Raw genomic sequence first — 27956 nt, forward strand, 5'->3', positions numbered from 1 at the left:
AAGACTTTTGTTTTCTTGTGTATTTCTTTTGTTGCTAATGACTGCTAACAAGTATGGCTGAAAACACGTGCGGTATTATGGCCACGTGACCAGTTGCTCGTGAAAAACCACTTTTGCCACTATAGTGCTGTGCACATGATTTTGATCGATTCACCTGCACAAAAAACGGAAGTTATCTGAAGACAATACATGGCCATTACTGTTTAAATACACAATAAGGGCCCACAATGATAACTGGTCAAAATGTTAAAATTTTAGGATTGTGAAGTTTTTAATTTGGTTCAGTATACATATACACAGTCACATTATGCAGACGTGTTCATTTAGACATTCAGACTTTTAACAGGTAGGAAGCTTGGTAGCCAGGAAACCACGAACCGAGGTAGTTGTCTCAATGGAATGAGTGTCAACACAGTACAAGACCGAAAAAATCTCTAGATCTCAGGGAGGCTTTCTTGTGCGCTAATCTGGAATAACAGGTAGTCCAGGTAGGGCTTTCTGTCTGGCTCGGGAGAGGAAGTCTTTATTGGCATGGAAAGTCGACATGGCAACTAGATATCTAGACATTCAGACTTTAAACAGGTGGGAAGCTTGGTAGCCAGGAATGAGTGTCAACACAGTACAAGATCGAAACAATCTCTAGATCTCAGGAAGGCTTTCTTGTGCGCTAATCTGACACAACAGGTAGTCCAGGGCTTTCTGTCTATTATCGACAAAATCTATCTACGAAGATTTCAGATATTTTATCAGACCACAAAAACGATGGCAGATACTATTCCTTATGTTGACTCGTACCGTATGGTCACGTGTTTCTTCAGGTGAATGAATTAACTTGTCTTTGCAGGTATTTGACACGGGTGTCATTGGGTCAGGATACGCTCACCTTGTGTCATAACTATATTTTATAGTTATTCATAAACATATAATAATGATATAGTCGGAATCATACAAGGATTTTTGAAAGGTTTTGTCGCTTTTATTATCATAAAAGATTTTTAAAGCTCTGAATCTTTATGCATATATCTACAGGCACATATGAAACTGCTGAGGTGGGTTCACCTGATTCTGTTACTTCTTGTTCAGGTAGGTAAATCAATAGAAGGAGATTTGATACTTGACCATTTTTGAACGATATCAGATCAGGGATATACGAGAAGCATTAATTAAACTTCTTGACCAAATACCCGTGTTTTGGCTTTGCCAACCCGAGCAGAAATCCCAAATCACATGCATAAAGAGACACTGGAAACTCAATTGGGTATATGGCCAATTCATGGTCGCCGGGAACTTACATCACTATACAGAAATTCAATTAAGATTTACAAGGAAATGTTTATAAACTGCACTGTAGGTAGATTTCTAATTTCAGAATTTCAAGTGTTTCATCAATTTTCACCCTTTGATTATTGTTCGAGACATTTTTGGTCTGTGTCTTGCATCTGGCCAACGAAATTGGCTCAGCAAAAGCACTTCATCGGAGGATCGCTGACATTCAAGTTACTTATACGTCCGATCCAAATCAGTTACTTCCATAGGACATTTATGTATTAATTCCAAAGAAGTGTATATACGTGCATTCCCACTGCAATCTTATTTCACGCTGATCTTTTATGTTCTTGCCCATGTTAAACTTTTATTTTTCCATTCAGTGCTGTGCTGTGCACGGCAAAATATGTACCACTGAGTTAGGAGACAAACACTATTATATTTACAGATGCTATATATAAGTCTTGTCTGCTACAATTTTAGATAAATATTGTGTGCCACCATGAAGAAGTGTCATTGCGTTTTTCAAGAGAGATTCATCACATTCAGTGTGGTAATGTTACGGGAGTGTGGTAACTTCTTAGAATAGTAACATACCGTGTTTAATGTGATTGTTGACTTATGTCTTGTAAATGTTGATTTACCCACCTGAACAAGAAATAAAAGAATCAAGTGAACCCACAGTTCCATATGTACATGTAGATCTATGCATAAATATTCAGAGCTTTGAAAATCTTTTATGATAATAAAAGCGACAATACCCTTTCTGTAATCCTTGTATGATTCCGACTATATCATCAGTATATGTTTATAAAAACATTATGACACAAGGTGAGCGTATCCTGACCCAATGACACCCGTGTCAAATACCTGCAAAAACAAGTTAATTCATTCACCTGAAGAAACATTTGGTATGGTACGAATCAAAATAGGACATAGCATCAGCCATCGTTTTTTTTGGTCTGATAAAACATCTTGAAAGCGTTACTAAGCTTTTGAAGGTGGTACCCCTGATCACACAACAACCTTTGAGCAATTGTAGTATGACGCTCATTGACATCTTCGTAGATAGATTTTGTGGATAGATTATTGTCACTCTGTTACCAGCATTTCACATATTGTTTTCTCATATACTTTAGACGACATTGGCTTTCAATTTAGGCAAGTTTTTTACGAACCTTTTAATATAGTGATTAACTATGTCTGTGATTACTTCATTCAGTGACAACTGCCCTGTAGATCAAGGGAATGAAGTTCTCCCTTATGAAGCGTTTGTCGTGTGGTGAACACAGTTGAAAAGTCAAGTGTTTTGAAATAATAGAACTTGGTAGGATTCTGAGATTACAAAAAATTCAAACACATTCTTTGAGTTTTTTTAGAATCCTTGTCTCAAATACTTTCAAAGCTTATAATATTTATGCAAATCTCCTTGCTGACATATACCGTTACGATGAAAGCGAGGAATCGATTGAAATGTAGTCATCATAAGTATCACTAATCCATTTTGTGACACATTAATCGTTCAGTTAAGTAATCAACGGTTGTAAAGTTTCCTGAAGTTCGTGGGATAAAGAGAATGTTTAACTTCAAACGTTGTTGGCAGCAAGTGACGAACACAAGTTAAAAACTGAGTCACAGAAATATCTTCAAAGTCGTATATCGGTTACTTGTGAGTGACTGTTGTTGAGATTAACACCGGAGGAATGAACAACGAAATGTAGGTCGTTGAGGTTATCAGTTTGAGTGACAGAATGGTGAGTGTGTTTGTACAAGGTATGTTGTACATGGGTTATGGAAGTTTTCGAAAATTTTCAGATGATCAACCACGAACCTCAATTGCAAGCAGTAAGTTTGTCTTACATTCAACCTTCTGGGTGTAGTTATGTAAATTTTAGTAAGTCATGCGAACTCATGAAATAACTTAAGGGTTTTGAATTCAACAACCGAGAAGACGAACAGTCATTAAACATAACACCTGGTTTGGTGTATAATGTTTTATTCCACTTTTGTTTTACATATGCAAATTAAGTCATATAACATAAATATTATGAAGTGGTTGGGGATTATGGAATGAGCAAAACAAAACATACACTGCTGTTTCTGACATTCACTCGATTATAAAAAGAACACCGTTCAAAAAATATTTTGGATTTTTCAGGAGCGTCACTACACCACTGCCGAACCGAACGATGTTATTTATTCAGCAGTTTGCTGTTGATCACTTGAGGATAAAACGATTGCAGTGCTCTTTTGGGGATCAGGATCCAGCCGTTGGCCTCGCTTGATCTAAGAAAAACATCAACGATGAAATGAATCGTCAATTCAAATACATAGTCCCCTTTTGAACACGTTCTCATCTCAACTTTATCACACAGATTTCTTGTTAACTGAAATGAATTTCTGAACCGATCTGAATTAATTATGCCTGTTCTGCAGTGAAAAAGTTGGATTTAACGTCCGTTGAACTGTTTAATTTTGGTTTCTCATGGAAGGTCACGATTCAGCTTGTCCTAGATGTTACTACTTTGATGGCCCCACGAACACGCGCATGGACACGAAAGTTTTTTTGATTGTTTTTTTGTTTGTTTGTTGTTTAACGCCGCACTCAGCAATATTCCAGCTATATGACGGCGGTCTGTAAATAATCGAGTCTGGACCAGACAATCCAGTGATTGACATCATGAGCATCAATCCATGCAATTGAGATCGATGACCTGCATCAAACAAGTCAGCGAGCCTGACCACCCGATCCCGTTAGTCTCCTTTTACGGCAAGTATGGGTTGCTGATGACCTATTCTACCCCGGAATCTTCACGGGTCGACTCGAAAGTACTATGGACATACTCAGAATGGAATCAACGCTACATTAACAACAGTAACCATCATTTGAATACGATGACATATTCTCACTAGATTTACGCCTGAATGTCAAACATATCACCATATATTTACCTATTTTATTCTATATGCTTTAATGTGATAAATACATTGTTTGAAGCTAGAAAATATTGCGTACTACTTCCGTGTCTAAATATTCGGATTACTGTACTGATTCAGCTTTGACCCTCTGATGACATATAAATTGGTTAGGAAAGGCTATATCCACGGGTCACAACTTACGTGTGTTGGTTTAACGTTTGTACACAGAATGACTCCTTTCGCCAGCTAAATTACAGAAATCTGCAACACAAAGCAACCATTCAAAACACAGATACAGAAATTCGGGCACCACGAAAACCGCATTTAAATCATAATAATCTTGGAATCAAATCGTAATTTCACTTATAATTCTAATTCATAACTCAGTCAGTAAAGTCGATAGACATCAATGTTCAGGTATTGATATACATTGGCATGGATACTGACCACACTGGATCATATGAAACGTGGAGTGTCTGGTAGCGAACTAGTTATATCACGTAATGGTAGCAGTGTGTACGATCATTAACCACAACGTGTTGTATTATGACCATCGACATTATTGCAAATTTTGATTAATTTCAATTTATGCACGTCTAAGTTATGCACGGTGTGACCATCACCTGAAAAAATAAAAAGGAAAATATAAGTATACAACGCATATTATATCACCGTCACGTGTAAATAGAGTAACACAAATTCAGGCAAATACAATTCAGTGTTATTGGCAAATTCAAGAAACACACATAGATCATATATTCAAAGCAAAATGATGTGAAATGATGATATGAACACTTGTGATGTTGATGAAAGTTGAAAAATGTACAAGTGAATTAGCAAACATTGAATGCATAATACAAATAGTAACAGTTAGATATCATTTTTATGTCTATCTAATTGCGTTATCCTTCAAATGAGACATCAGCACTAACATGCAATGCCCTTTGTAAAACGAGGGGGTTCGGTGGGGTTGGGGAGGGTGTGTGTGTTGACCTTTGCCGAATAGATAATAATTTAAGATCGAGTAGTTCACGTGGTACGAGGTATTAAAGCTATACTCTCCAGAATTCGACATATTTTAAACGAACGTTTACATGATGGGTTAACGCCAGTTTCGGTGTCATCAGTGAAAGAGACAAAGCGGGGTCGATAGTATACACTATTAAGATGTTCTCAATCATTTTCCCGTTTTCACGAATATGTTAGGCTCTTCATTACAGTGTCCTCTTGGACATTTCAACTATTATAATGTTTGTGTTTTAACTGCTACTTCTTATTACATGTTTGTGTGTTTTTTTCTAAACGTTTACTATATTACTGGGGCAATATTATACATCACACGGGCGTGTTATTTCTGTTTTGTAATAATTGGCTGGTTGGCTGGTTTGTTTTGTAACGTCGCACTCAGCAATATTCCAGCAATATGACGGCGGTTTGTAAATAATCGAGTCTGGACCAGACAATCCAGTGATTGACATCATGAGCATTGACATAAATTGGTATCGATGACATGCATCAACCAAGTCCGCGAGCCAGACCACCCGATCCAGGGTCGCCTGCTACTGCAAGCATAGGTTGCTGAAGATCTATTTTACCCCGGATCTTCACGGGTCGTTTTGTAATAGAAAGTAGAATTACGGAAGAGAATATTGTACATTTGAATAGTAAAACGACAGGTATATTAACGCTTTGTCATTACGGAGACGTTACTCTATCTACGGGGGTCAAACATATTACAGCACAGCGTCAATATTAATTCTTACATAACGGGGCTATAAAACAAGGGCCCTCGCTAGAATATGATCACACTCTTCAGTGTGTTCATATTTCTATTAACATACTTTGGTCACAGTTCATTCCAGTGAAGCCCATACTGCACATGCAGACATAGGTGCCAGGCAGCATAGGATTGACAGCACTAAAACAGGTTGCATTGTGTTGACATGGCTTGTTTTGGCATCCGTCGATAGCTGAAGTAGAGTGCATTTTATATGAACTTCAAAGAACACATCCCACAAAGATCTAAGATTTAAGATGTCACGCATTGTAGTTCACGTATTCACGTGTTTCATTTCAAACAATCATTGGAATGTCTGTTAATAAGAAGCACACATAGTTATACGTCAAAATTTCTATAAAGATCAGGTGTTAATAGTTTTCTGATCAAAAATCAAATCAAATCAAAGTTATGATAAATATCTATATTAATATACAAGTATATGAAAGTACGAGGGTGCATCTGCACTTCATGGATTATAAATAATTTAGCATTTACTAGGTATGTTAACTGAGGATCTTTTGGCTTGACTCTAAAACCTGAAGACATGTCAATTCCTCTTTTGCACTGGATTCTAAAGCTCCATAAATACCCGTACAAAGAGAACATTATTCCTGGGTCCAGCGAATGTACCACCAAATCCATGTCTAAAAGAGTAGCCATATTCCTTAATACAATCAAGGAAGGACTGTCTTTATATTTACAAGTGAAATTTATACCATTTGGATTCTCAAAAATTCAAAGGGATCAAGTTCAATTTTGTCAAAACATTTGATTTTTCAACTTTGTACACCATTATCCCACATGACAAACTTAAGGAAAAAAATAATTCCTTGATTCATGAGGTTTTTGTTACAAAATGTGGTGACCACAGATCTATCTTCCGAGGTTCAGGACAGTTTGTCACAAAATAAAAGCAAATGCCATCTCAAATTTACTGAGAAAACAATATGCGACATGCTGCACTACCTCATTGATAACATACATGTAATATTTTGGGGTAAGACATTTAGGCAAGCAGGAGGCATCCCCTTAAGTACCAATTGTGCTCCCCTCCTTGTGGATCTCTTTCTTTATACATATGAATCGGAATGTCTCCTCGGATTGGCAAAGGCAAAACAAGGTAACGTTTAACTTAAGCTCAAGGTATATCGATGATCTGATATCGTTCAATTACCATCAAAATCGCCAATTTCTACAAAAACAAATAAAGGAGACCAGTGATGCCCCCCCCCCCCCCCCCCCCCCCCCCCATCTGTTTCATATTTAGATGTATGCATGAAGATTCAGAGAGATAAAGCATTTTTTCCAACTTTCAACTTTCCAGTAGTTTAGTTTCCCTTTGTATGCAGCAACATTCCTGCAACTCCAGCCTTTGGTGTCTATGTTTCACAACTTTTTAGGTACAATCGAGCATGCTCCTTCTTCAAAGATTTCAAAGAGCTACATGGGACTCAGAAGTTGTTTGATCAAAGTTACAACATTAAAGACCTCAGTAAAACTTTTAATAAGTTTTATGGTAGACATGAGGAGGACATTTCTTAAATTAAATCATAAAATGACCAAAAATGATCTCCGATGCAATTTCCCAATTTGTCTCTTACCGCTTTTAGAAGGTGAACAACTGATTTGCCTTTCCATGTGTTTGTGACTGGTCACCAGTTGGGCAGGATACGCTAACTTTTTCGCGAATATCTAGTTTCATAGCTATTTCACGTGTGATTCATAAACACATGCTCATGAAATAGTCAGATTCGTACAACGGACTGTTTTTGGCGGATGAGTATGGAAAGGGTTTTTGCGCTTCTATTTATTTAAATGTAAAGAAGAAACAGTCAAACAATAAGACAAAAAATAACTTCCCAGAAGTTGTGACGCGCAGCAGACGCGTAGGGTATATATTTGATTACTTACTTGTTTCACAGTTCTTTCCAGTAAACCCCGAAAGACAAACACAGAAATAGAAACCAGGCATAGTGTTGAGACAGGTAGCATTGTGTTGACAGGGGTTGCTTTGGCATTCGTCGATAGCTGATGAAGAAAACTGTATTCTATCAAAAAGCATCACTCCTGTGTACACAATGACGTTGACGTTATTTTGTCAAACAGCTTAACCTCATAAATGATTGAACTTGAGATGTAACATAGCAATAACTTAAGAATACAAACTTTTCAACCATTAGGAAGTGGAACGGTTTTTTTAACAAAAGCATGGTTTTGTTTATAGATTTTCTAATTACTTAATCTGTGTTCGCTCCAGGATAACAAATACTTGGTGTTCACGTCACCATTGAATTTACTGAAGGGTTGGTTTGTTTGTTGTTTAACGCCGCACTCAGCAATATTACAGCTATATGACGGCGGTCTGTATATAATCGAGTCTGGACCAGACAATCCAGTGATTAATATCATGAGCATCAATCCACGAAATTGGGATTGATGACATGCATCAACCAAGTCAGCGAGCCTGACCAACCGATCCCGTCACTGAAGGGTATTTTCCAAATCTGTACACACTCATTTCCAATCATATACATGTAAGTTATTTATTTACAAATACCTGTTTCACAGAGGCGACCGGTAATTCCGGGGAAACAGTTACAGTTGAAGGATGTGCCATTGCTTTCACATGACCCTCGATGATTACATGGAGTTGAATTGCATGGGTCTATAAATAGACATGTACAGAATGTAGGTAAACTTTAGCTTTATAGTGCAGAATATCTTTATGAACCGAGAGTAATTGTCTTAAAGGGATATTCAAGTCCAATATCACAATTATTGTATGTGTGCCAATTATTGGGTAAATAATTAAGGCTCAAAAGTAATCAGCAATAATCATGTTTCTGCGCTATTGTGTCACCTGATTTTCCGGTCCATCATTCACTTGGTTGTCTGGTTTGTTTACCTGCCACCTTCGCATGGCAGGAGTACTGTGTCAGGCAACAAACACCTACTTTTGTAGCCAAATTGTGTGAGTTGCGGGTGCTACCTGTGGGGCAGGATTACGCTATTTTGCCACACCCCACATGGAAGCCGTTTTGTCGGATGGTCGAGACTGATTGTTCTCTCGCGTTGACATGTTTAAATGTACATGAATAAGTACGAGAGAAGATGAAATTGAAAAGTTCAGAGATCACCGTTAATTGATCATCGTCACCCGTAAGCGTACATAGTTTTCGGGCAGTCATAAGATATAAGTTCAGACGGGAGCCAAGTTTGAAGCAATAGGAAGTTTTCGTTCTGTATCAACAGTTGACCTTCTAAATCGAATCTTCGTCAACTGCTCGGAGCGCTCAGCTGGCTTTACCTTGTCAGTGTAGAGTTTTCTAAATCGTGAATCTACCTCTATCTGGTACTTGACACAGAATTCTTATAAGCAGACAGACTGTTTGTATCAATTTGTTTAATTTGTGTTCTACGTTGTTTGTAATATGTTCGCGGTGTAAGTGATGTCATAATCTCGCTGCCAATCGTCCTTGTACAAAATGGCTACCTCCTCTAAACGGTGAAACGAGACAATTTCTCAATTTTGCTAAGTCGAAAGGCTTTCACAAGCATGTAGAATGCATGTCATGTTTGAAAAAAAAGTTTTAAAAAGTTCAATGTTAATATGCTTGATGAGCTTATATAACTGAAAGAATACAGAAACAAGAAGTGAGTTATTTGTAATTAGGGGTGTAGTACAGTAAAATATTGCTAAAGTATATATTATATTCCTTGGATCTGAGATTTTACAAGGGGAAAAGGTTATTTGAATTAATTGTTTTCATAAATCTGCGTTGAAATATATACTGTTTTTGCAGAGATTTAAATACAAAATAAAACGGATACATAATGCTTTAGTTAAGCCCAATTAAACATCCAAAATAGAATGAGTATCGTAGTTAACTAACCAGTAACTTCCATTGAAATTCTAAGGCATCGTTCTTCCGATTGTGCACTGCAAAACAACGAGGTATGCAACAGTTATGTAAATATTTTTCCGTAATGTATCCTCCATAATTTATGAGAATAAATTACAATATATATATGTAGAATACGGATAAGAAATTGTCCAATTAAGCGAATTGTCCAATTAAGCATATTCCTGCTTTGGTGAGTATAATGAATATATTTTCTTACCCACTGTCATCAAGCGCCCGGAAACATAAATCCCATCTTCCTATCTGAGAAGATGTTAAGGACACGTCACTCACAAACATGTCCTGCCCATGTATGGTAATAGGTATTGGCGGTGCAACGTTGATTTCCTTCAAATTTGAAGCTGTGTACTTCAAAGATGCGATCCTTCCACTGTTCAAACAATATGTGAAACTATGTGTATTTGTTTGTACAATATTGTATAATATTTATTATCACTATTTATTGATTTACCTCTGTCATCATCACAGACATTTTCCATTTAAGCTTTAAGATCAGTACTAGAGGTGAATGTACTATTATGAATTTTCGTACCCACTACGCTCAGTTGCAGCATAGATAGGAAAAGAACACGTTGAATTCTGTAGGCACTGTATTCCTTCCCCATCCGGGAATAACGGAAAGTATGGTCGATTCTGAGAAAAGGAAAAGTAGTCACCATGTATTCTTTATTTCACATATTTCAAATGCAAAGAATGAGGAGTGGAACACCCTTCCTTTGCACATGCCATTTTGCATAATTCTAGTCTTTAATACTAGGAAGTTAGAGTTGTCTCATCCCAGGATATGACGATCCAGGCTAAGCAGTTCATTTAGGTACATATCTAACATACTTATATACATGTACTTACTGCAGGTACAACGTCAGGTGTGGTGACGTTTATATCTGGAAAAAAAAGAATGGACGGGTGAATGCACATTTAATAGACAATACCATGTATATAATGCTTATATATTCCACATAACAATGACTTGATAAGAATATCAAAGAGCCCTACCTTTGACTATTATGTTGTAGTTCCTATCAGATCCGTCGTTTCTGAAACCAGAAATAGAAACAGAGCGCGACAGTAGATACATTTACAAATATTTCAATGAAGTGACATCTCATATATTCGTTTGCACTGGAGTCATCTTTTGTTTCAGTGGCCCATCCTATAGTTTTCACGGCTATTTTATCATTTACGCCAAATGGAATCAAAACTGGTTATTCTCTTGTATTGACGTTTTAGTGAGTGAGTGAGTTAATGCTTTACGTCACATTGGCAATATTTCAGCCATATCGTGACGATATTGACGTTTTATATTTGTAGAGATCGGATGAATATTTTAAGTGTAAATGTTAAATTTAGTTAAACCCTTTATGAGATTAATTACGTCTTAAGTATGTCTCAAGCCAATCAAGTGCAAGTTCTTTTCCGATATACAAAATAACTACCCCACTAAATCAGCTCATTTCAGGATAAGTTATTGCTGAAAAGATAAAAATTCAGTTGTATTTTTCAGATAGTATGTAGGTAATGCTTTGTGCTATTATTGTCTTCCAGTTCAATGAAACTTGCTCTTACTATGAACCCGAAAAATAATAAAATAATTCTCATGAGTCAGTTTTACCCCTTGTCGTCTGTAACCAATGCACCAATAACATAGGATCCTACGTCAGACTTTTGTGGGCGCCATTTTACTATGGTGTACTTGACGTCATCTCTCGTGCGATTCGTGTCTGACTTTAGTGGTGGGATGACAAATGGTTGCCTTGGAATGGATCTCAAATTGAAGAAGTCCACCTTACTGAAAAAAAGCGCATCCCAATGAATAAGGATGAAATTGTGTTTCTTTTTGTGCTTAAGAAACATACAGTATTTATCATACTGCGTACCTTGAAGGTGACTTGTATGGCTTCGCGTAGAGAGGTATTTCCAGTGTTGAGCCAACATAAACGTAGAACACATGCTGACTGCTTTTTGTTGGGGCCACAAATTCAGGCGCCTCTATGATTTTTAAAGTCTGTATCATGAACTGAAATGATAAATAAAACAATTAATGAAAATCATGACTACATATAGGTCACAGGCCTTTGTGTACAGAAGTTGAGTACTATGACTATCATAATAATTATGTTTCACACATCTGCCAAATCGTGAAATCTTGTGTGGATAACCTATGTCCTTACCTGAACTACTACATCGCTGAGCTCCTGACGATATGGCCCATTTAAAAGATGTGGATACCGTTCACCCTTCCGCATTATAGGATTGGAGTTATAGTCGTTGATCTGAACGGCGATAGCCCCAAATCCTCCATCAAAGAAGTGATCCGATTCATAAGCCTTGATTTCAATGCTGCAGTCCTAAAATCAGATCATATAAAATATGATCACTCTCATCCCTGTTGTACATAAAGATGCCTTGCGAAAGATCTTTATGGCTCGAAGTCCATGTATAGTTTGATAATATACAAGGTCCTTCAAATTTACACGTCGTTCTAAATCGGTTTTAGTATAATAATCAATGTACGTTCTGAATTTCATCATGTTTTATCACAGAAAAAAATACCTTATTTATTGTGACGTTGTTCGGTGCATGTACACCACCGGCGCTTACGAATTTTGCCTGTCGACATTGCACATAATCCCCATCCTGGTCCAAGGTAGCGAGTTTGATGACTGTTAAATTGTTCAGGAGGACTCTGCAAGACATACTAGTAATATGGACCTGAAACCCTTTTAAGTCCGTGTCTGTTAGGGGCAGGGTGAGAAGCAATGATTTCGCAATGAATTATACGTCATGTTTTCAAAATATAGGGTATATGTATATTTGTCATCAGTTCTAATCATGAAGCAAATTATATTTAATAATTAAACATAAACCTATTGTTACAACAATATATGAATTCTACATCACAAATGGATTGCATAACCATACAAAATAGTTGCGTTCAAATATCATCGAACTACTCTATTGAAGACAATGCTCTAACGCGACCTACTATGTATGAATGTCATAAACTGAGCAGCAGCCGATCATATTATCATATTTGTTATTTTCAATTGAAAATATCTTAAGTTAGCGATATTACATCCAAACAATTAACGGTACTGGCGCTTAGTCAGTATCCTCTGCATTCTTCTATATGGTGTTATATACACATCATGATAGATATTTTTGGCATCTTATCCATGAAAATCAATAGATGTACACAAATGTACATTTCTAACATGGTTGGGGGCAGTGGTTGTAAATTCATTTCTAACCCCTGTCTTTATTGAACCAATTAAGATTACACAAAATTACCCAGTCACAGCTTACGTTTGAAAAAAATGAGTGATGGTTTGAAAAAATGAGTGACTGTTAAATAGACATAACCAAATCACTGCAATTAACTGTTCAGAAATATCGGCATTTCCAGATAACCAAATGGAAAATGCAAATGTAAAGGAATTGAGGTTCTGGACGTACTCAGTTGGTTATATTCTGTTTGTATTTGACATTATACAATGCATGTCCATGGAAATACTTTGCTTACATAATACGGGCCGAAACCGAATTTACAAAATTAATGAACACCAAATAGATTTTATCTTATACCTTTAAACAATAACTAAAACAATAACCTACTCCACGAGATGTGTTGACTTACTTGTATAAAGGCTTGAACATAACAACGGGACTGTTGTTCGCCTGCATGGTGTCATTTCGTTCGTGTGCATTAATCTTTGTTTGAAGATGAAACATTCCATCACCTCTGTAGTTATAATCATAGGCTTTCCAGGAAATACCACGCATCCTTTAAAAACAGCAACATGATTAATCAGTTGCAATGACCACAGACTGCTCAGCATACACTGACACTGACATTGCGCCAATGGTTTTCTACTGACTGTATATACGCCTGAATAGACACTCAGATCTCTGACTATTTCGTAAGCATGTGTTTATGAATCACTATTAAACAGTGATGATACCAGATTTTCGCGAAAAGGTGAGCGTACCCTGCCTCACCGGTGGTACCGTCAAAACACATGCAAATGCAAGTCAATTGTTCACATAAAACAACACGGGAACATATTCTACAAGTCAAAATAGGGAAAAGCACCAGAAATAATTTTTGTCACCGATATCTCAAATTTGGAAATGTCCTCCACATATCTACCATAAGTTTGAAAGTTTCACTGAGGTGTTGAATTTTTAACCTTCATCAAACAACTTCTGAGCAAGTGTTGTATGACGCTCTTTGAAATCCTTTTAAAGCATGCCCACTTCTACCGGTAGCACCCGCCATTTCTGAAATTGGCTTTAAAAAAGTAAGTGTTTGTTTGTTGGCTTATGCCGCACAATAGTTCCCCGGCTGGACGACGGCGGCCACAAGAAAATGAAGTTTTGCGAGACAATCCAGTGACACGAAAGCGCGTTCGCTAATTTTGTTGAAACCTCGATTGATATGTTAATTTTGAAATACGGCTGCTACGTAAGTCCTACGGAAAGACAAATACTAAAGAAGCTCGTTTTTGCAACATAGTTCTGATTGGGGTTAATATCTCGACACTTCGAACGTGTTTGGTTATGAATGAACATCCAAAATATCCGAGATGTGAACAACAACCTTCCGTATCTATCTCTAGCGTAAATGTAGATCATGCAATCTGGTCTTAGTCTAATGCTGACTTAGCCCTTCGTTTGAACAGATTCAAGTTTGTTGATTTTCATATCTTCTTTGGCGTTCATACTGATTTTCCATAATGATAAGTGCGGTGCAAATTTAATTCTACAGAGACGTCGCTGGCGTCAGCCTGTTGTTCAGATGTCATTTAATCAATCATGAATAATGGATTTCGTCATATGGTATTTTTCTCAACAGTGATTCAAGTGTGACGTAATATTGCTTTTGGCAGAGATTTCTTATGATTATGGAAAAGGCTTTGTCGCTTTTATTCAACTTGAAAATTGCTAAAAGGCAAATGTGCACAATACCGGAAAGTTAGTACACACGATCGTTCTACCCTTATGGTGATAGAAATAATTTCTTTGTGATGGCCGCCATACGTGTCATGGTCCTCGCATATTCAGTTTATTTATAGTACCGTGTGTATCATCTAAATATATTGTATCTTTTCATTTCTGCAATTTTCTAAATGGCACAATATGGCTTTGATTGCATTGCCACTGAAGATTGGAAATTCAATGAAAGTTACAGGCAATGTTTACCTTTGATAAATACCAGCAGCCAATGTAATCTGTCTACAGGCCTACACATCTCAAGCTTAATGGATCATGACGTATATATAGAGTTACAGATGGATAGACATATATACTATATCCTCCAGTGGTCAGAATGTGCTCGGATCCGAGCAGATATTGTGGAGTTTCAAGTTACAAAATGACATTCCATTAACAGGCTCAGTGCTGGTATCTATGCAGAGAGGACTGGGGATGGCTCATCTTGAAGACATTTAGCGGAGATCATATTACCAAGAACAAAACACTGTGTAACAAAGTATATACTTTCTATTACATTGCACGAGTTGACTCTTGTGCAGCACAGGGCAAAGAGCATCTCCATAGTGCTTTCCAGGATGATGGCGAGAGCATAGTTTCAGAATCTAGGAATCTGGGCCATATGTTTGCTTATGGATGATTGGATCAGGCGTTATCCATATTGACAACATTTCAGTCAAGGAGCCTTGATAGATCGTATGCAACTAAAAGCGACAAAGCCATTTCCATAATCATAATAAATCTCCATTATACCATTCCGACTTAATCATGGGCATGTGCTTAAGAATAACAATCAAATAGTGGTGACACCAGGTGTGAGAAAATGATGAAGATATCGCGATAGTGCATCGATGCATGGAGCTTCAGAAAGGCTTTTCCCAGAGGCTAGAGGTTTTCGCATCGATAACTCTATCTATTGTATGAAAATCTGTAACAAACTTACACAAAATCTGTATATTGGGCAGCAGGGTCGACTTCCAAAACGACTTCAGCAACTTCCTGTTCCCATCGGAGAGGCACATTCACCGCTTGTATTTCTTCAGTCACTAGTCCCTTTGATACTTTGTCAGTTATTGTCCTGAAAGAGACATTTCCATGAAGGTAATTAGTCTCCGAAGTCCAGTTTCCAAAATATGCATCTCCATATAAGTCTGTCATAATCTTCCGAGATGTGATTGTGCTCCTTCCGAGGTCTTTCGTCGAACAGTGTTCTCCACAAGGCCCTTCGCCTAGAACCCATCCGGTAACGACAGTTAACTCAACCTAGAAGAAAATAGAAGAAAGTGTTTAAAAACGTTCGATACCCCGGGTAAATTCCATTTGGGAGAATTCATTAAACTATAAGAAAACATCATTTAACCGCATTTGTTTGTCTGAGTAAATTCACAACTTTTGACACTTAATTCTCTATCTGCCCAAAATGAAAACAGTACACATCTTATCTCCCTTAGAGGATGGGGCCATTATGACATCCTGGAGTAGTTGAATGTGTTCTTAGAATCTCACTGTCTTTGTTCCGACTGTCATAAGAAGTATGTACTCGCTGTGCTGTAGATGTTACGAAATGTCTCGTGTCCACAAAATGACACATTACCATGTTAACAACCTCGACAAATTACTGGCATGATATGTATTTATTCTAGGAACAACACATTCGTTCTTTGAGAGGTTAAAGGCTGACCCCTTTCATTGATGGGAAATATCTATTACAATTTTGTTATATGAGACACCAACGTGGTATCTCACACAGAACAATAATGAGTGCTCCCCCTTGTAACAGATTATGAAGTTATAAAGGCATATTAATATAAAGATCTTCATTATAATTGTGATGTTATTTTGGAGCCATTGTGCCATTCAGAACTTAGTTAATGATGACCAGTGATATCAACTTCTAACTAGCAATTTGTGTGTTCTCATGTACATGTGAACCTTGACCTGATGGTGGCTACAATGTATATCATTGAGTCGATGATTGATTTTACGTCTACAACCAGCAATAATAAAAGTCTGGGACAGGCAAACCAGTTGTTCATAAACTAAGCAAAGATAATAAATTAACACGATTTTTTGCAATGATTGCATAACTATGATATTAAAGTGAGTGAGTATGGTTTTACGCCGCTTTTAGCAATATTCCAGCAATATCACGGCGGGGGACACCAGAAATGGGCTTCACACATTGTACCCATGTCGGGAATCGAACCCGGGTCTTCGGCGTGACGAGCGACGCTTTAACCACTAGGCTACCCGGCCGCCCCTATGATAGTAAAGTAAAAGGTACCTGATGCGCATTTGGTTTGGATGCATCTATAAACTTGAATGTCAGCGACCCTCCCATGAAGTGCTTGTCCTGAGCCAAAGCTCCCAGTTCGGCAGTCAGGAGCAGGGCGCAGATCAAAGACAAACTCATTATCGATTTCGTCTTGAACAATGATCAAAGGTTGATCAAACTGATAAACCGCCAGAAATGTCTGAAATTAGAAATGTACATACACTGAAGTTACAGTTGTTTGTAAACCTGAGATGTAACACTGACCACAATAAAAGTATCCCATACCTTGTACTCTGTTGCTCTCAGCTCTCGGTCGTTGAATGACTTGTCTGCATTATTGAATCGCAACTTGTAGACAACTAAAGATTGCATCTTAGCAACACAGGAATGAGGATGGTCTAATTTTCAGCCAGTGCTTACTTAAAGCCGATAAATTTACCACATATTTCTTTGTTGACATATGTCTGTATGACATAAGTACAGATTCGATTGAAGCGTTATCATCTTAAGCACCACTGGTACATTTTATGACAAATAAATCTTTCACTTTACTTTACATTTATGTGTGTAATAATGCTTTCTATAAATCTCATGGGGTACATGCTGTTATCAGCAAATATAGAAAGATCAGAAGTGTAAGAATGTCACATAGATAATGTTATTTCTACCACACGTGAGTGAGTGAAGGTTGTGGGTATTGATGCCAAGTGAAGAGGCGGCTCAGGCTGTTACTCCAGTTAATAACTCACAATAATACACGTTAAGGGACATAATTCGTCATCTGCCCTTGGACTGCTAGACCACCGGGGAGGGGTCAGGATATACTATCACCAGCGAAAGAGGCTTTCACAGTGTGTGATTAGGGCAATCTATATTGATCTTACACTGATAACACCAGTCAAGATATACGGGCACACGAAGCTTTGTCTTGAACACTCAGGCACAACATAACAGTCAATATGTGTATTGTAGGCCACATAGTTGTATAAAAGCAACGGAAAAACACGCAGACATCATCATGTTGCAGCAAATAGTTAAAAGATGGAAGAAAACATCCCTCACATGATAATTTAAGCTATATTTTTGAACATATTGATAAATACTTCACCTGCACCGCTGGGTGTGGAAGGCCTGTGTGGATTATCTCATATACATCAGTTAAACTATAGATGTGGTGTATTTGTAACATAGGCATGCTATATTCATTATTTAGGGTAAGTGAGGGAAGGTTTGTGCTGAATATATTTTAAACATAATAAACCCCATAGATAGGGGAGGGTTTGCGATAAATTCATCATTTATTAACCATTTTTGCAACATCAGAAGGTTGTAGGTTTGAAACCGCTTAAATGGCATCCATTCTTTGAGATAACGAGCAGTCATTAACATAACACATGTACATGCAGTGTTAAACACAACTCGTCATGCTTCTTCGTTCCGGACAATGTCTTTTATCATAACGAGCTGTGCATCCTATTGAATGTTTGACTATGTATCCATTTGCAATAGTCTCATGATCACGAGCTAGGTCAGTTTAGATTGTGATATAGAACTGAACAATACCATAAAATGCATACAGATTCCGGAAGTAAATTGATAAAACGATATTTGAACGACTTTGCAGTAAAAAATACAAAAAATAATCGGTTATCAGTTTCAAGACCATGGATGCAACATTAAAGAGGTAGATTGATAACTGTCTGATTTTAGAACTGACCAAATATACAAGAGAGGTGATAGTCAGCGTTACTACTCCACTACATAATCCAATCACTGCTACATTCAGCAGCTTGTTGTTGCTCGCTCGAGGAACGAACGATTGTAGTGGTCTTTTGTGTGACAGGATTCGTACACTTATAGGTCAGTCTGCCTTGTAGGTATGGTTGTATAAAGCTGTATTTTCCCCGCTGTGACATGTAGCTATACTTAAATGACAAACGTTACATTTATATAAATATGTTAGTAAAGGATGAATGTTTAATAGAATGCATTAACATATCAGCATATGATGGTTCATATATTCTGACTGTAGAATACATTTGAACATCTTAGCATTTATGCATACGCGTTAACGAATACCGAAAGTTTCATCTTTTTGTCAGAAGATACACTGACGAGTTACAGACGAGAAGATCTTCCAAATGTAGATTTTGTAGTGATGTAGTAAGCAAATAGAAATAAAACAGTATTATAAAGCAATGGCAATGGAAGAACATTACCCACGAGATAGCATAATACATACATTTATAAATATACGAGGTGCGTTCAATAAGTTTTGCAACTCCAATATAAGACCAAGTTGCAGAATATCTTTTGCACTTTTATTTTTCAATATAATCTCCAAACAATCTCCAATATAATTGTTTTAGATTTAACTTTGGATTAAATCTCATTCAATGTCACAGGAACGTTTGTTGTTCAGTATATACAACAGATGAACGGTCTCTGGCCTCCTTTATTTGCTAGTTCAGGTTGGAAAATCAATGGAAGAGAATTTTTTTGACTTTGCCAGTCTGAGCAGAAATTCTGATTCACATGCATCTTTTAAAGAAACAGAACAGCAAGACGCGGAGGATGCCTATTTTGTTCCCAAATGTGTTTACCCCAAAACACTATGTCTTACACACTACTATCCCATATAGAATGTCGTGGTATTTATCCTCGGATTCATTGATATTGATGTCGCCATAGTTACTGAAAACAGAACATTTCCGCAGCCTAATATCAATGTTTGACAAGATAATTGCACGTTGTGTAGTATGCTGTTCATTTGCAACTACTAAAATTGTCACAATAGCTGTGTTGATGTAAATAGTATAATATGTCAATCAATAATCTACGCCACGACGTTTAGAAGTACCGTACAAAGAAGCACTGCCCGGTGCTGTCCGTTAAATCGTTTCAAGAAATTGTCCATGAGCCATGACGCATAATTTGATAATCGAAGCGACAAATACCTTTCCATAATCATAAGAAGCTGAGTCCATTAGACGATTCCAACTGTATCATAAGAAGTGTTTATGAAGCAATATCAAATATCACAAACACAATTAAGAAAAAACAAGATTTAGTTATGGATACAGGCGTAAAAGAAATTTGAAATACATGGCAGTAAAATGGCTGAAAAGTTAAGGAACTTCTTTTAAACTCACATAATCCCTCTCTCACTCGATAACGCCAACTATTCGACCATCTCTCTCTCTCTCTCTCTCTCTCTCTCTCTCTCTCTCTCTCTCTCTCTCTCATATATATATATATATATATATATATATACATATATATATATCGTGGCAACTACATATATATGTATATCAAATACGTTTATGCGCCATAAACCTTTATACATTTGATATGTGATTAATATGCAATGTATTTCATTTTCACCGATTTTAATTCAACGACATGCTCAAAGCCAAGCCTGGCGACCAGATCTTCATACCAGTTGGTTCTTGCTACATGCATGAGAGCCTATTCTTCCCCGGAATCCCAACGGAGGTGGGAACATCACATGTAGGCACAACAACGTCACTCTATTCTGGTGTCGTATCCTTTATTGTTATCAGTTCAATCGAGTGAATCTTTGATAAACTTAGACGCGTTTACATATCCAAAACTACGAGAACGTACTGAGTATCTTGAGATCTTGCTCTTTTGGTGCCAGAAATTGGCCTCACTTCGAAGAATTCTACCTCCTGCGAAATGACAGCGACAAAAACATTACCCCACAAATCTCCACCAGAGTAAAGGCTTTACATATTTAGAATGAATATTTTTTTATCTGATTTCATGTAAAATAAGCATTTTGTCAAAGCTTTTGAATCATGACAAGGTGTCTGTTGATGTATGATACACAGCTGATAAGGAGTGAGTGAGTTAGGTTTTACGCCGCTTTTAACAGTATTCCAGTTATATCACGGCGTGTCAGCTGATTGTGGGAGGAAAGCCCGAAGTGATGCAGGTCTTAGCTATAGACGTTTACCACTTGAAACGTGAAACCCACGAGCACGGGTATGGTGCTGACAAACCTAGAAACATAATCGGGGCGAACCGGGATTCGAACCCACAATCATAGGTTTCTGGCGTGCCCAAGGGAAGCAACTCTGCACAGCGAATCGCGGCGCCTTAGACGACTGGGCCACCGGTGCCCCCTCAGCTGATAAGGAACCGAGGATGCTTTATATTGGAATTTACTATGTCATTTTAGTTATGTTTTCAAAATTTTGGCAATGTAGAAATACCAAGGCTCGGTTTAGCCGAACTCAATTACAAATACAAAGGACAGTGGTGCATTATGTGGACACTTTATGTACCGTAACCTTACCTTAGAGGATGCAATGTAGGCTACCCTGTTTTTCCCATTGTAGCCATTGACAGAAACCGTTACAGCGCTTGCATGTCCACTGGTCTTAGCAAAGGTGTGCCATGCCAGTCGAATACTGAAATCACTTGGAACACCTGCAAATAAAAGCATCAAATGTAATTACCGAGGCTAGATAACTGTTTGACATTTTGTAAACTTAAAAGTTCGAATACTGATTGACAATTCCAATAATATGATATAATATCATACTTATTCTTTAATTGAAGTATAGATCATGTTTTAGGGAGCTTTTAATTGCAATTCAAGGAAGGAGAGTGTCGCTGATGATGGTCTTGTAATGTTTTCGGCTTGGTGTGAGAGTACATTTGGTGTAATTTTCAACTTTAAAGAAGACATATAAAGTTTATGTAAGGTATCATATAAAGCATATAATATGTAAGACTATGTTTTTCGCACAATCGTCTCATTCTGAGTGTCGGTGGTGGTGTCATAGAAAAATAATAATTGTTATCATTTTTCTTAAATTAAAAATGCAATATAATTATTCGCTCGCTTCGTTTCTGAGAATACGATGCTGAATAGAATATGACTGTTCACTAATTAAACAATTTTCTAATTACGTTAAATTCTTCAACTCTGTGCCATGAACATATCCAGGGCACATCTTCATCAAGTTTCAGCTTTGTGGGAAGTTTGAAAAATGGTCTGCGTTTTTAACATACTCAAGCCTAGATTGTTCCAGACAACACAAAATTGTATTGGCAAGGGTAGAATGCGATAAACGTATTATGTTTCATGTAAAGCTAGAAACATGTTAAGTATCCCAGATTCTGTTAAATAAATTCAATTTATCACTGTCTACTTTCAATATAACAATTCTTTTGTCCATTTTTTTTAACACTCACAAGTGTCACAAGGAACAGCGAAATCAACAAGTATGTTCAAATAGCGTACTTACCCAACAATACTGCATCCGAACCGCCATAACTTCCCACAGTCATGTTGTTGATTTTGATGTCATTCCTGTGGTCAATGGATGCCACGGAGGTCTGTGCCATGAACATCACACTGTTGACACCAGCGGCGATCTCAAGGCTCTTGACACTGTTGCCGGCACCGCTACTGAGTCTGATGAATATTACATGTTACATTATACTGCCTACACTTGAAATGTTATTCTTGGGTTTGTTTGTTTGTTTGTTGTTTAAGGCCACACTCAGCAATATTCCGGCTATATGACGGCGATCGGTAAATAATCGAGTCTAGACCCGACAATTCAGTGATTGACAGCACGCACATCGATCCACGCAATTGGAATACAATGACATGCATCAACCAAAGTCAGCGAACCTGATCACCCGATCCCCTTAGTCGCCTGTTACGACAAGCATAGCCGCCTGTTACGGCAAGCATGGTTTGCTGAAGACTTATTCTACCCCGGATCTTCACGGGTAGTTTTCTGTCAATTTATGTTTTCTACAATTACAATTAGAATATTTTTTGTAAGATACACTCAGCCTAGCATTTTTGTATTCTGAGAAACTGAAATCAGGTCACATTTGTTCAAAACAAAACAATAAAAAGACGAGATAACAGTTTGAAGTTACACACGTTGTTTTAAAATACAGGCTATTATGATACGTCGTAGATAACCTCTTTGCCGGAAGTGATTAGTCAAATACTCTTTATACTCTATCATGTTTGACACAAATATGTACCACATTCAATAGGCCATATATGTCTCTGATATCATGGGTTGGCTATTTTGAAAACAATCAACACTTTGTTAAATTTAAAGTCTTAAAAAGGAAATACGACATGTTTGCGTCTTTTTCTGTACACTGCGATATAATTCTCAATTTACCTGGCAACATAGAACTGCACCTCCTCAACTTTTCCACGATCGGAATCGATTCGTCCTCCGACAGAAACTGAGGTAGCACCGTGCATGTTATAGGGATTCACGTACTTGTCATATGCTGGCTTCTGGTGCGATGGCATTATCGTTAATCTGCATTTGAATTACAAAACGAATGATGTTGTTAAACGTTATTCTGTAACAAAAGAATGAATTAATATTGTTGTGAAGACTGAGCACACAATCTCATAAAAAATATTCCCCAAATTATTCATGATCCTTAACCTTTTTTGTTCAGTATACAGTATACATAGTGTCACTGAACAAGTGTCACTGTCGCAAAATTAATCTGGTTAGATCTAAATCATCACAAGGGCAAAAACTATTCCTTTTCGAACGAGCGAGGCTTTAGCGATAATCGATAGATAACAGGTCAGGGGAGACAAAGAAAGAAGTCGACACTGGGTCTCAGGAGCTTTAACCACTACGTACCACCTCTGCACTAACTCTTTTCGTGCAGTTAGGCTCATGAAAAGCAATAGTTGTGTTTGAATCTGCTTTCTTGATTGCTGTTATAACAAGAGACGCCAATGGTGAATGTTTAAAAAGTCTTTACCCATGAAGGCTGCCGTGGTTGTTTTGGATCTCCTCGGTGTCGTATCTGAAGATGGTGTTGCCGCCGTCGGTGTAACCAGCAAAGTAAACTTTCTTGTCATTGTCGTTGTAGTAGATGTGTTGAATGCGACTGTCAGCCATGTTCTGTGTGTCATAGTCCTCGTCACCTTATCAACATAATTTCTACATACGGTATGAACTATTTTAACCGACAAGGTAATATATAAACTGTCGTGAAGATTGTGAGCCTAGTTGGTAGTCGATGCCTTGAACATATTTAGATGACGACATTTAAACCATATCTTCAAGACGTTCTTTGCCATGATGATCTAGTCATTCTCGCATGCTACTGGAAAGGCAAATTCTGCCGAAGTGTTTCTCTTGTCAACACAAAATCTTTGCCTCATCTTTGTAAACATACAATGATTCGAACGGGGACTGTGATTCTCTTTTCAGGTTTGCACATTGCAATTGTTCTATTCCTTTCTTTTTAGGGGGTGGGGTGGATTTTGTGATCCAGTAATAGTGTTCGGCTCTTAGTATTACCCTTTGTCTTTCTGCACCACATACATGCATGAGTTCGTGCGTACCGACAGTTCCCTGTCACTGCAGATAGTTACCCCCAACACAGTAATCCGTCCAGATCACTTTTGACAGCGAGTAATCCATTGCAATAAGGCAGGGGATTTGCACCGGAATGTGATGTGGGTAGCTTTGGAAGAAGTAACTGTAGATAACCTGCAGTAAGAGAAGCTCATTCTTGGACATATATTGTTAATGAATGTTTTACATTTCACAACTTTTGAGATACAATCGCGCATCCTATTTCTACCAAGATTTCAAAGAGCGTCATGCGATTCTTGCTAAGAAGTTGTTTGATCAAGGTTACAACATTTCCAAATTTGACGCATCAGTGACAAAATGATGTTCAATGGAATTCCTTGTTTTGACTTGTAGCATTTGTTCCCGTGTAATTTCAGGTGAACAATTTACATGTCTTTGCATGTGTTTGTGACGAGTGCAACCGGTTGGGCAGGATACGTTCACCTTTTCGCGAACGCCTGGTATCATTATTTTTTGATAGTGATTCATAAACACACGCTCATGATATAGTCAGAATTGTGCAATCGACTCTGCTTTATGCAGAGATTTATATTGGATATGGAAAGGGTTTTGTCGCATTATTTGTTTGACTAGACTAACTTGTCTTGTAGGTACAAAGTTTGCAGTTGTCTTACAACGCCGGTAATGTAACCAAACACGATATAGACAGACTAGACACAGGTCGAGCGTGTGTGCAACGATCCCCTGGTCGTCATGTACTATGACGGGTAGGAGTGACACATGTGAATCAGCCATTTCTGGACACCACCATAAACATCATCATCATCATCATCATCATCATCATCAGTAATCATCCTTCAGCGCTGTGAAAGTTTGAACACATATCTTCATTTCCCAACTTCCGGTATCCTGTGGAGATTTTATTTTTCACAATCATGTATTTAGATCCTGCCACTGGATCTTCTTCGGTTTGATTTTGAATTGATCCAAATTTCCGATTATCTGTATTTCTGTGTTTGCCATTCCATTACCTTTTGCTAAGGGTGTTTACGATCTAAAATCCCTCCACCACCTCGTCGTGTGTTGTAGACAACGGAACGCATTGGACAAAACTGAATGCACGCTGTGCTTGGAAACCAACAATCTCAGTGGCTACTATGAAGGGCAATCATATTTGACAAGCATCAGACTACTTACTGTCTCCGTGTGTTTTCTAGGAAGAGGCAGTTTACCTAAGGAAACCTATGCTTTCTCCATAATGCTGTTGATTACTTTAATGTTGTCCGTGTTTTAAGCCCGTTATTCTGTATGTTAGAATAACAAAGCGCTTGTTTGGTGTGTGTTTGGCTCATACCAACTGAGATTGTTAAATGCTCTGTTCCGATGTGTGACACGGAACTCCTGCCATAATCAGTTTTACTATAATCAATCAGTGTTTTAACTCAAACACTGAACATTAAATAATTGTTGGTAGCGTCGCAACCCATGCTTGCCCTAAAAGGCGACTATGCTTTTCGTAACAGGCTACTAAGGGGGATCGGGTAGTCAGGCACGCTGACTTGGTTGATGCATGTCATCATATCCCAATTGCGTGGATCGATGCTTATGATGTCAATTACTGGCTTGTCTGGTCCAGACTCGATTATTTACAGACCGCCGTCATATAGCTGGAATATTGCGACGTTAAACAACAAACCAACCAACCAAAACCAGCTGTATGTGATGAGGCGAACTCTGCTGAAGTCCACTTTGTCTCCAGTGAGGTGGTCTGGATGTGCTTTCTGTTTGCTTACAATCCTTGTTGCAAATATATATTAGTGTTCAAATACTAAATTTGTTTCAAATACTAATTTTGGCATATAGATGATGTGTTTTAATGCCATACTTCCATGACGCGTTTTCCTTGTTACGTGGATATGGCTGAACATTGCCGATGCGACGTTATATACATTTTAATAAATAAAACCGACAAAACCCTTTCATTCTTATTTTTCAATCGATGCCGAAAACGTTTTGTCACCATAAAATCAAAACGACTTCGGATGTGATGATATATTTCAAACCATTTATGAGTAGTCATCTTACAAGTTAACAGATAATTTAAAAATTGCATAACGTTGTGTGATCCTTGTTTGTTTTTACTGAATTGAAAATAGACAAGACTGTGTCAATCATCATGTTAATGAGAAATTAAATACAAATTGAGGTTAATACATCATAGACATGTCGCAAATCTGCAAATCTGAGTTACACAGCTTTTTTGTTTACGAAAATGCGGAATAAAAACTAACGCAGGGGACTGAAACAAACACAAACTACATGTAATTTGTGTAAACTGCATATCCAGAGAGGACATTGTGAGTGCGACCGGGGTAGAATACGTCTTCAGCAACCCATGCTTGCCGTAAAAGGTGAATATGCTCGTCGTAAAAGGCGACTAACGGAATCGGGTGGTCAGGCTCGCTGACTTGGTTCATGCATGTCATCGATCCAAATTGCGTGGATCGATGCTCATGATATAAATCACTGGATTGTCTGGTCCAGACTCGATTATTTACCGACCACTCTCATATCGCTGAAATATTGATGAGTGCGGCGTTAAACAACCAACCAACCAACATTGTGAGTGAATGTTGTTTCACGTCACAGCAGCAGTATAACTACTTCACTGCAAACCAATGGTTAGTTAAATGCATCACCTGCTGGGTCACACATTGTAACCACTTGATCCTCGTTAATCGGTTCGTATGACAAACAAAGGCTACTATCCCCCATCCCGAGGTGATCTGACCGTAAGGGAAAGAGGAAGTAGTCATGGGATGGAGGCAGTGGAACCAGAACCAAACCAATGCCATTATTTATTTTTTTCCAGTTAATGAAATATTGTCACCTAAGTGTCTAAATAAAAGCGACAAATATACATTGCCATAATCATGAGAAATCTCTGCCTAAAGTCCATTTTAACGATTCCGGCTTGATCATAAGGATGTGTTTATGAATCACTATCAAATAGGGATGATACCAGGTGTTCGCGAAAAGATGAGCGTATCCTGCCCAACTGATTGCACCCATCACAAACACAAGCAAAGACAAGCCAAATGTTCCCCCGAAAAAAAACCGAGGTTTTAGGGAAGGACGTACCATTTTCCTGTGAGGATCTATGGCAGTGTCTGTGTAGTGATTCTTCCCCAGTTGTTTGTCACCAAGCAGTTTACCACTGGCGTCGTAATGATAGAGATGACCGGACGTCAACAACATGGACACAGTGCCGTCGGTGGCTATGTCGCTCTTGCACTTGTTGCCGGAGCAGCCATGAGCTGTCATGTTTATTTTATAATAATAATGGCGAGTCAACGGGGTCAAATTTCGCTATAAGATTCTCCATGCAAATAAATAAGATCACTTTAAGTGGGTCCTGGTCATTAATGTTCAAAATCATTATA

General features: G+C 37.8%; 2 protein-coding genes across 2 annotated transcripts; both read right to left on the reverse strand.

Annotated features, from left to right (window-relative positions):
• Positions 1–5605: 5605 nt before the first annotated feature.
• LOC139444277 (uncharacterized) lies at positions 5606–20833 on the reverse strand. The gene is made up of 16 exons (XM_071225203.1): positions 20783–20833; positions 17165–17354; positions 15824–16143; positions 13526–13672; positions 12442–12574; positions 12060–12236; positions 11766–11905; positions 11501–11677; positions 10885–10925; positions 10738–10772; positions 10421–10521; positions 10088–10258; positions 9859–9905; positions 8523–8630; positions 7877–7993; positions 5606–6155 (listed from the first exon to the last, which is right to left on the reverse strand). The coding sequence occupies exons 2-16, from the start codon at positions 17291–17293 to the stop codon at positions 6007–6009; spliced, it is 1992 nt and encodes a 663-aa protein (XP_071081304.1). The 5' UTR covers positions 17294–17354; positions 20783–20833; the 3' UTR covers positions 5606–6006.
• LOC139443747 (uncharacterized) lies at positions 20475–27837 on the reverse strand. The gene is made up of 7 exons (XM_071224670.1): positions 27655–27837; positions 24570–24687; positions 23951–24116; positions 23341–23487; positions 22435–22604; positions 21477–21610; positions 20475–20847 (listed from the first exon to the last, which is right to left on the reverse strand). Exons 1-7 carry the CDS (start codon positions 27835–27837, stop codon positions 20755–20757), a joined length of 1011 nt encoding a protein of 336 aa, XP_071080771.1. The 3' UTR covers positions 20475–20754.
• Positions 27838–27956: the final 119 nt, after the last annotated feature.

This window comes from Haliotis cracherodii, unplaced genomic scaffold, assembly GCF_022045235.1.
Source record: "Haliotis cracherodii isolate W230 unplaced genomic scaffold, xgHalCrac1.p SCAF_5, whole genome shotgun sequence".
Lineage (NCBI taxonomy): Eukaryota > Metazoa > Mollusca > Gastropoda > Lepetellida > Haliotidae > Haliotis > Haliotis cracherodii.

Coding starts and splice junctions, on each gene's coding strand:
- LOC139444277 (XM_071225203.1), bottom strand. CDS start 17,293: ATGAGTTTGTCTTTGATCTGCGCCCTGCTCCTGACTGCCGAACTGGGA. Junction 10,522..10,737: donor CACCTGACGTTGTACCTGCA/GTAAGTACATGT, acceptor TCCTTTTCTCAG/AATCGACCATACTTTCCGTT. Junction 8,631..9,858: donor AATTTCAATGGAAGTTACTG/GTTAGTTAACTA, acceptor GTCTATTTATAG/ACCCATGCAATTCAACTCCA.
- LOC139443747 (XM_071224670.1), bottom strand. CDS start 27,837: ATGACAGCTCATGGCTGCTCCGGCAACAAGTGCAAGAGCGACATAGCC. Junction 22,605..23,340: donor GTGCAGTTCTATGTTGCCAG/GTAAATTGAGAA, acceptor AATATTCATCAG/ACTCAGTAGCGGTGCCGGCA. Junction 20,848..21,476: donor CCTACATTGCATCCTCTAAG/GTAAGGTTACGG, acceptor GTCATTTCGCAG/GAGGTAGAATTCTTCGAAGT.